This window comes from Xyrauchen texanus, chromosome 14 (assembly GCF_025860055.1).
Source record: "Xyrauchen texanus isolate HMW12.3.18 chromosome 14, RBS_HiC_50CHRs, whole genome shotgun sequence".
In the NCBI taxonomy this organism is placed as follows: Eukaryota; Metazoa; Chordata; class Actinopteri; order Cypriniformes; family Catostomidae; genus Xyrauchen; species Xyrauchen texanus.
The window spans coordinates 16,694,755-16,705,631 of NC_068289.1; the positions used below are offsets into that span (position 1 = coordinate 16,694,755).

The 10,877-nt window shown below is 35.1% G+C and overlaps 1 protein-coding gene across 1 annotated transcript; it reads left to right on the forward strand.

The window, feature by feature from the left end:
* Nucleotides 1–2,202: 2,202 nt before the first annotated feature.
* On the forward strand, nucleotides 2,203–9,191 carry LOC127655261 (T-cell surface antigen CD2-like). The gene is made up of 5 exons (XM_052142948.1): nucleotides 2,203–2,263; nucleotides 2,587–2,796; nucleotides 2,890–3,141; nucleotides 5,586–5,726; nucleotides 9,025–9,191. Exons 1-5 carry the CDS (start codon nucleotides 2,203–2,205, stop codon nucleotides 9,189–9,191), a joined length of 831 nt encoding a protein of 276 aa, XP_051998908.1.
* The last annotated feature ends 1,686 nt before the right edge of the window (nucleotides 9,192–10,877 follow it).

Sequence of the window (10,877 nt, forward strand, 5' to 3'; positions counted from 1 at the left end):
AAAAACTATCCGGAAGTAACCAGAAGACATTGTGGGCGGAGGAAGAAAGGTAACCAACACACCTTTGATCAATCATTTTACCCTCTGTCGCCACCTTCTCATCCCCACCAGATGGCAGCACAGCTCTTGCATTATTTTTTAGGCGCTTCATGAAGAAGCTGCTGTTAGGAATTTAAAGGAATAATTTACCCAAAATTAAAAGTCTCCAATCATTTACTCACCCTCATGCCATCCAGATGTGTATGACTTTCTTTCTTCTGCTGAACACAAACAAAGATTTTTAGAAAATGTATCTAAGCTCTGTAGGTCCATAAAATGCAAGTGAAAGGTGACCAGAATTTAGGCAGCATAAAAGTAATCCATAAAATAGTGGTTTAATCCATGTCTTCAGAAGAGATATGATAGGTGTTGTGGAGAAACAGATCAATAGTCAAGTCTTTTTTACTCTAAATCTTCACATTCACTTTCACTTTAAATATGTGGGGGAAAAAATAATGTGGAGATTTATAACAAAAAAGGACTTAAATATTGGTCTGTTCCTCACCCACTCCTAGCAGATCACTTCTGACGATATCGATTTAAACATTGGATTACTTATATACTGCCTTTATGTATTTTTGGAGCTTCAGAGATCTGGTCACCATTCACTTGCATTGTATGGACCTTCAGAGCTGAAATGTTCTTCTAAAAATCTTTGTTTATGTTCTGCAGAATAAAGAAAGTCATACACATCTGGGATTGCATTTTGGAGTGAAATATCCCTTTAACTTTCATCGAGTGACAAATTAAATTGATAGAAATGGCAAGAAAGGCAAAGTAATTTTAATGACTATTAAAACAGTTTTTGCCATACATTTTTATTGTACAGTAGAAGTTGCAAATCAATAAATGAAATAATAGATTGTTACAACATTCTATACATCTATTATATAATTTTCTCAAAGGAATTCAGATTACTCACAATGCACAAAACTTTTGTGTGTGTGTGTGTGTGTGTGTGTGTGTGTGTGTGTGTGTGTGTGTGTGTGTGTGTGTGTGTGTGTGTGTGTGTGTGAAACTCTGTGCAAAGGAGTTTCCAAATATAATCAAATATAACTTCAAACTGCATCTCTAGATGTTTTGTAAATAAAGTTAATTGATTAAAATAATAATAATAATAATTATTATTATATTGTAATTATTGCATTTTTATATTAAATTATTATTGTTAAATCAACTGGCCAGTTTTCTGATGAGCTACATTTTTCCCACATACAACACAAATGATGTTTAGTTCTCATGAATTACCCTTTCATGTGAATTACTGACAGCATATAACTCTCATCTCTACAATCCACTGCACAGACAAACAGGAAATGAGGCCACTGTGAGCTTTTCAGCCTCCCTCAAAGACATATGTAAAAATGCTGAAAAGATTGGCAATAATACTTCTGTCCAATTTAATTACCTTGTTCTCCACTGGTAAGTTTTTTCTAATACCATTTTAACTTCATGCATTTCAATCACCTGGGTAAAAAAAAAGGTTCTTCTAAAAGCTCTGTTCGGACGGTAATTGTTTCTAATGTGTATATCATGTGTTTTTCTCTGAGATAAAACTTGTGCGTTCAGATGACAATTCAATCACAGGGGACGAGTGATATTCGTGAATCACTTGCCTCCAGTTGCACTTGTTATGTGGGAAATTCCTCAATTCACAAACTATGTCCTCTGTATTTGCGTTTAAATATCATGTATGAAGGAACCGTTCTGCAAAGCGCCAGTGTGCAGTTTCACAGGTCACAAGCCAAAATTCTTCCGAAGAGCAATTACACTAATCAAGAAACATTTAAGTAGACTTTTCAGGGACTAGTCGACCTGTTTAAATGAGTAGTCATGCAAGCCTTATGTATAAATGTATATAGTATGTGTTTCTATATTGAAATGTTATCATATAATTTTCTTATATGTTGCAGCCATAATAATGGCCAATTTCCAAAGTTCACATTATTTGGCTCTCATGGTTTTTCTCATCTACTGAAGAGTTCCCACTCACTATGATGAAGCAGATAATTGTGAATTATTTCATACATTTCTGTTACACAGTCCTCCACTGCTGACAACTGTCCATTACCACCAAAGCTGTTACCTCGTAAAGCAACCGCACAGCACTTAGGAGTGGTAAAAAATTATTTCCAAAACAACTTTTGGATTATATACTCGGAGATGTGGATTCAGACGGTAATTAAATTCAACACATTTGGGGAACTGCAAGTTCTTGCAGGAGGTCAGAGAAAAAAACCTGGACGGCAATAAAATCACAGAGTACTCCCTTTAAATCGTTGAATTGTTTACCTTTAAAGAAATATATTAAGTAGAAACCATTTTCATGTCATAGCATAGAGCTGAATCATAGTCAATCATATGTTTCTCATGTACTTGAGTAAAACAGTGACTGTGTCACACTTACATTTGTTACCTACAACATACTTTTTGCTCTGATTTATTACACCACTTTATTTCTAGGTAACCCTGAGAGTAAATCATCATGTATCTACAAGGCAGTGGGTGAAAAAGTTGTGATTCCACTGGATAATGAAAAATGACAAGCTAACAACCATGTGATCTGGACCCATAATCAAAAGACGGTGTACATAAAGAAGGGCTCATATGTTACGGTCAAAGAGCTCGACACAGACCACAGTGGATCCCTGATTCTGGAGAACATACAGATAAACCAGTCTGGGAAGTACAAGGGTGAAGTCTATAGTGATGATGGAACATTTAAAAAGGGAAATGAAGCACAGCTCTGTGTGCAAGGTATGTACTAGTTTGTGCAAGTCTGCTGCATCTCCTCTATTTTTATCCCAAAAAAAATATACAAGACAAGTTGCTGCTGTTTGTGCATTTCAGAGCCAGTGGCCGAACCTACAGTCATCTTCAAGTGTGCAGAAAATGGAGTCACTTTAACTTGTAGTGCCTTAAACCACTCCGAGGTGGTTGTATCATGGAAAAAAAATGGAAAGAAAGAATCCAACATGGCAAATGCTGTTTTACATGCAAACTCATCTGACCTCAAAGCTGGAGATAATTTCTCTTGCACAGTCAAAAACATGATAAGTGTAAAATCAGCTAAAGACGTTCAGCCAGTATGTTCTGATACAGGTACAGTAAGAGCAATACCAAAATAGTTTTAAATATACAGTGACCCCAAAAGTATTTGGACACATAGGCCACTCTTAAAATGCATGACAAAATATCAAACCATTTATTAAAGAAAAAAAAGCACACTTTTCAAGAAAAATCAATACAAAAAAAAGTTTGTTCAGTTTTAAAACAATACATTTACTGCTAACATTTAAAGTCAAAAAGTATGTGAACACATTCTTGTTGTCAAAATTTGGTGGAACATTAAAACAATATCAAACTATTTATTAAAAGACAATACAAGCATACTTTAAGAAAAAAACTTTTCATAAAAAGAAGATTGTTCATTTTAAAATGATAAAACAATAGATTTACAGTTACATTTTAAAATCAAAACGTATTTGGACACATTCTTGTTGTCATACTTTGGTGGAACATGTCAATAATGTGATGAACTACTCTTGGCTACACAGCTACCAGTGTGAACTTGAGAAGAAGTGACTTCATACATCTTCTAAAAGTACTAACTAGAAGTTAGTGAGAAAAGGTCTATAGCTAGCATAATTTTATTTGCATATGTTTTGATATTTTGTAATAATTTTTATAAATGCAATGAAATTCATAACATTTTAATTGTGACTTATGTCTCCAAAAGTGTCCAAATACTCTTTGGGGCCTCTGTATATTTGATTTATGTGATGTTCTGTATGTCAGTGTTTGATTTTTGCAGATAAACATATTGCCAAATGTAAAATGTGCCTATATACAGTATGTGTCTGTCTGAGCAGAATCTAAACAACATTTTTTATAATTTATTTAAGGTCCTTCCACGGTACATCCAACGAATGTCACTAAAGAAAATAAAGTAGAAGTGAACAGCGACAAGGGAGACAAAAAAGATTATTTATGATAAAAGAAAATAATTATTATGCTTAGATATTTTATATTATATATATATATATATATATATATATATATATATATATATATATATATATATATATATATATACACTCACCTAAAGGATTATTAGGAACACCATACTAATACTGTGTTTGACCCCTTTCGCCTTCAGAACTGCCTTAATTCTACGTGGCATTGATTCAACAAGGTGCTGAAAGCATTCTTTAGAAATGTTGGCCCATATTGATAGGATAGCATCTTGCAGTTGATGGAGATTTGTGGGATGCACATCCAGGGCACGAAGCTCCTGTTCCACCACATCCCAAAGATGCTCTATTGGGTTGAGATCTGGTGACTGTGGGGGCCATTTTAGTACAGTGAACTCATTGTCATGTTCAAGAAACCAATTTGAAATGATTCGAGCTTTGTGATATGGTGCATTATCCTGCTGGAAGTAGCCATCAGAGGATGGGTACATGGTGGACATAAAGGGATGGACATGGTCAGAAACAATGCTCAGGTAGGCCGTGGCATTTAAACGATGCCCAATTGGCACTAAGGGGCCTAAAGTGTGCCAAGAAAACATCCCCACACCATTACACCACCACCACCAGCCTGCACAGTGGTAACAAGGCATGATGGATCCATGTTCTCATTCTGTTTACGCCAAATTCTGACTCTACCATCTGAATGTCTCAACAGAAATCGAGACTCATCAGACCAGGCAACATTTTTCCAGTCTTCAACTGTCCAATTTTGGTGAGCTCTTGCAAATTGTAGCCTCTTTTTTCCTATTTGTAGTGGAGATGAGTGGTACCGGTGGGGTCTTCTGCTGTTGTAGCCCATCCGCCTCAAGGTTGTGCGTGTTGTGGCTTCACAAATGCTTTGCTGCATACCTCGGTTGTAACGAGTGGTTATTTCAGGCAAAGTTGCTCTTCTATCAGCTTGAATCAGTCGGCCCATTCTCCTCTGACCTCTAGCATCAACAAGGCATTTTCGCCCACAGGACTGCCGCATACTGGATGTTTTTCCCTTTTCACACCATTCTTTGTAAACCCTAGAAATGGTTGTGTGTGAAAATCCCAGTAACTGAGCAGATTGTGAAATACTCAGACCGGCCCGTCTGGCACCAACAACCATGCCACGCTCAAAATTGCTTAAATCACCTTTCTTTCACATTCTGACATTCAGTTTGGAGTTCAAGGAGATTGTCTTGACCAGGACCACACCCCTAAATGCATTGAAGCAACTGCCATGTGATTGGTTGATTAGATAATTGCATTAATGAGAAATTGAACAGGTGTTCCTAATAATCCTTTAGGTGAGTGTATATATATATATACACAGTAAATTACATAAGTTCCTCATGAAGAATGTATTTTGTTGTAGGCTACCAGTTTAACTTGTACGTTATCCCTTGAATGTTATTTATTATATATCCCTTATTATATACAGTATATTATATGTAAAGAAGATGATAATTTGTAATTTACACTAAAATGATGAATGTTGGTGATGACATTGTTGATAATTATTGTGTCTGTTTTATCCCTCATTAGAGATGTCTGAGAAGACATTTCTATTTGGCTTGGACTTTCGGTGGATGTTGGTGGTCCTGACAGGAGGTGGCACTTTCCTCCTCATACTTCTCATCTGCATAGTCGGTGTCTGCTGCTGCTACAGACGGAGACACGTGAAAAGTAAGTTTCCTGTGAAGTCTTGTCAGAAACATTTGTACCTTACTATTTTTTATATTTACTCTGGGAACGGAGCTAACGAAGACATCTGAAGGTGTGATTGAGGGTAATAAAGTCATCCATTGTGAGTGTGTTTCACAGTGACAGAGGTCAAAGAAGAATAGAGAAATGAAATATTCAATCGTCACTCATACTGACGCTTATACTGAATTATCTCTGTTGTTGTTTATAGGACTTGATATTGGCTGCTGTCATTGCATAATTAATTAGGTACATCTGTGCAGTTATAGTTATGTTTTAAGTTCTGTTTAATATTATGTCGGTTTATGTTATGACATGGTTTTATTTTTAGTTACCATGGGTGAGGTTAGTGTTCTTTTGAGTTAGTTGTGATACTGTTTCCTGTTATGATGGCTAAAGGTTAATTTATATTTTGCCAAGGCAAGTAAGCCAACCTACTGCTGGAGTTGTATTATTATTGGCATTGGTCAATACATTTCCCCCTTTGGCTGATTTCTTGAGGGTGCAGAGAATCACCTGCTTGCATGTGAAGTGATTGAGAAAGGTAAACAACCAGTCATGGTTCGTTTTGTTGTTACATGCCATCATGTTACTACAATAATAGACCTTTGTGCAATACAGTGTCAAAAATAGTCAGCATATCAGCGCCTTTGAGCTCATAATGTTAAAGTGCTTGCCTGTTTCGCTCCCTCTCTCTCCTCAACAGTTTTCTGTAACTTTTAGACTGTCTTGTCTTATGATAAAAAGGCAAATATCAATAAAACTAATATCATATACCATCAGCAAATATGCGCATATCTGGTTTAAACAGATGTAATAAACAAACCTCACACAACTTCAGCAGATCCAGCATCTAGTGGAGTACTCATAAATCTTCCTCTGAGGTAGGGCTGAAACAATTAGTCGATGTTATCGACAACGTCGACAATAGAAAATTGTTGACAAATATCTTTGTTGTTGAATAGTCATTTGATCTCATTTTACGTAACATGAGATCACATTAAACTAATGATGACTTGCGAGAGCAGCACTGCAGATCACGCATGACTGAGGAGAGGAAGAATTACACAGATCACAGTCCAGATGCACTCTAAACTTTCCAAACAGCTTCAGGTGATGTAGATTGCAAAGAATGAGGGAATTATACAAACATATCAAATAAGTAAATACAGAAGCACTCTCGTTGTGGAATAAATTGAGCCGGAGCTCTTTAAAAGAAACACCCCATCGTTACATCTTAAATGCAGTTATATTGAATGCGTTATAGCTTTATTAAAGTTCAAATAATAAAAGTCAAAATTGGCATTTCTCAGTGCGGTATGCGTCTCTTCTATGAGTAGAGTCCTGATCTAAGGGGGAGACTGAAACTGCACCTGATTGATCCACAGGTCAGCATTTTTTAATACGAGAGAGTGCATTATACACTGCAACAAAATACGTTTTTGATTTGTTTTTGTTTTGGCTTGTTTTCCAAAATAACTATCTAAAACTCCTTTAAAACAATGTACATTTTCTTTTGCAACTATACTGCAGAAGAGAATGTTGAATATAACATAAAAAATCCATATATTTAAAATATATAAAAATCCTTTAAAAAAAAAGATGCATTCACCTGAGAAGCAACATATAAGATATTTATACTTGCATTTAGAGAATAGATCTTGAATTAAAGTATATTTTTCTTTACTGCACTTGCAGAATTATAACCCTAACCCTAAGTGAAAAAATACACGTATATACAAAATACACTTATATTTAAAATCCTTTCTCTTAAAGCAAGTTTAAATATCTTATATGTTGCTTCTCAAGTAAATGTATCTTGTTTTAAGGGTTTTAGACCATTTTAAATGGAAAAGAAAGACAAAACACTTGATAACAATAGGATTTTTTGCAGTGAATTTCTTTACTGAATTAAACTTATAAAAAGATCCTCTGATTCACAAATCACGATGGTCACACCGTGACAATCCAAGCAAGCGATCCAGGCTGTTTAAACTGTCAGGAGATTGCTGCTGCTCACGCTGGATCCAGGGTGCAACTTCAAAGAAAAGCGTTTCACGTGTGCTATGAGTAAATGTCATATTCACTGTGCACTGTATGTGAGAATATAATAAAATGAAACTTCACTCACATCTCCCTACCTTCTGACTTTCATGTTTGTTGAAAGAGGACAGCAAGATTTGGGTAGCAGGAGATACATTTTTTTTTAAATAAAATAAAAAAAAACATCAACATCTCCCTACCTGTGGTCATATTATTTTATTATTTTGCAAATTAGTGCAAATACATGTAAAGGAGCGAGCCTTTCATGTTTGTTGCAAGAGGAGCGCAAGGTACTGAATAGCAGGAGACAAAAATTATAATAAAATAAAACCTACTTGCTGTTTTTATTATTATCGGCTGTTTTTATTTTTTTCCCCTTTGCAAATGGTACCAAAATAGACGAGAGCCGTTCTTTCATGTCTTATGGCATATTATCAAGAATAAACTGTTCGAGTTTGTGAATTAATTTAGTTATCTTAATTTTAAGATGCATTTTTGGCTATTCTTTAGAAACAGGACAGCGCTAAGGGAAGCTGAAACGGCTGGTTTTTCATCGGTTCCATGCAGAATTAAAGGGAAATAAGTGTACGATTGGAAAATGTAAAAAAGCAAATTAATGAACATGTACAATCGGCACACAGAAATGAGCAGCATGCACACAAGAAGGGGACAGGAACTGAACCTAAAATAACTCAGAATTCTGCCCTTAATGTCAAGTTTGAGAATCTTTGCTCTGCTTTTAGCACTTTCTCATCGTTTACTTTTTTGCACATTATTTTCCTTCAGTAATACACAGCCGTAATGATTGATGTATGTCTTCCTGAAATCAGAGACTCTCTCTTTGAAATCTGAACAAAAGTGTTCAAAAGATATGACAAGGTGTAACGGTGATGTCTCGCTTGTAAATTTATGATTGGATCACCCAAAATTCATCTTAATACCAGGTGTATACATGCTTTCAGTCAGGGATGAATGGTTGTTTAGTAGTTGATAGACTACAGTCCTGATGTGTTCACACAAGCATGATGAAAAACCGTACTGTGAGTCGCAGAGCGCCGACTGCAAGTTGTGTAGTGTACGCTTGGCTTTAGGAAACCTGTCTGAAAACAGTCATTATTTTTGCAATGTTCTTTGGTGACGTTGGCAGTGCAGAAATATAACCTTCAGCTTTAACAACAACTTGTCATTCAAAAATTTCACATTTTGCTGTATCTCTCTTTCTTTTTTATTTTTGTAGAGGAGCAAGATTATCGGCTTGCCTTTCTAATGCCAGATAAAGACAATCAGCCTGATTGCCAGAACAATCGGGAAACTGCATCTCAAAGGACATCCGAAGGCCAGAGTCCTCTTCCACCCATATCCAACCCCCGAAGACCACCTAGTTTTCCACCCTCTTATATATAGACTACTATCTGGCCTTCACAAACATTGAGACCGCCAACATCATCATGTTAAAGTAATACTGTTTAGATATAGTTTAATTTGTGATTTATTTACTGCCGGCCAAGTTTTGACATGCATACTCATTTTTGTAAAATTACTATTTTCCACGTTTTAGAATAATTGTAAAGTCACCAAAACTATGACGGGATGTATTGGAATTATGTATATTATTGACAATTTTTTTTAAAATCAAAACTATCTTATATTTTCTTTTCTTTAAAGAAGCCATTCGTTGTATAGATTACAGCTCTGCACATTCTGAACGACAGTTCAGAACAAAGTTTTTAAACAGTTTTGGAGTTCCCATGTATGCTGGACACATTTTTTTTCATTGTCTAGTCCAACACATGTAATTTCATAAGACATTGAAGCATTTAGGCATTCATCTTTAGATCATATGCTTTTTAAGAAACATAAATTGTATAAAAAATAACAAACAGTTAAGTATGCCATATATATATATATATATATATATATATATATTCATATGCATTTATATAAATTGTATCTATATTTTGTACTAGACAAACAACATTTCAATAATAACCTTTTTAAATATAAATATTCCACTGAAACTAGGTCATTTCCGCAGGCCATGGTATATGCAGTTCTACATATACTATTGTGATTGTTCTCTGTAAGACCACCTTTGAACAAGCAAACACAACAGACTTTACACTTTTCCTCTTAACTGATCTTAGTGAATTTTGGTTGCAAAATCTGCTCTAACAAATTGCATTAAATACATTTCCCCTAAAAAGTCACTCAGTCCATGAGATTCACGAACGTTTACTTGATTTACTGTGTTTATTAATAGCTTCAAGCCACAAACCCCTGCAACAACCCATTTTAAGTAATAGCAAAGTTATAGACTTTAAAGACAAATTTATGAATAACAATTGAGTTAATGCGGAATGTTACTTGAAGATGATGCACAACGTTCTTTATAATAGCATAGTTACACAGAAACCTATCAAATTACAGTTTGCCTAACCGTAAGGTTCAAGTTAAAAGCATGAAAGGCCACAAGGTTTCCCACATGTGGTAGGTGTTAATTGTAAAGCTTTCTTGGTTGTTTAGGTATGCATCTGTTAACATGTGGACACTTTGTTTGGTGTCTATCATGTTGAGCTTTGGAATTTGCCATTGTGTGATCCAATAAAATGAATACATTTTTATTACAGAAAGTCTTGCATCCACCTGAAAATTCGAGTGGGATGCTGCTGTTTGTTTTTAGTGAGGAGTAAATGGAACATACAGTAATTGTATCTTAAATATTTTCTGTTACTTTTAAAACAATAAATTATTCGTAATATACATTTCTGCATGCTCTTTTTTATTAAAATATTATGAATAGGCAATTGCTGTGTCTTTTGCATGTTTTTTGTCACATATAATGGCTTCTTAGTGAGAATAATTTGGAAATTATTTGCATTTTCCATTTTAGAATGACGTGTTTCTGAGCTACAAATATTCTTCAACTATAGTATGTATGCAATAGTGCATTGTTTTAATTCTGGTTCTCTTGCTCTTGATTTCTGAAAGCAAATCTCTCACTCACACTAACACATAATGTGACCACACCTCTCCAAGGCCTACACTGCACCGGAGACCAAAGTATGTTGGTCGAGACCTAGTTTGTGCAGT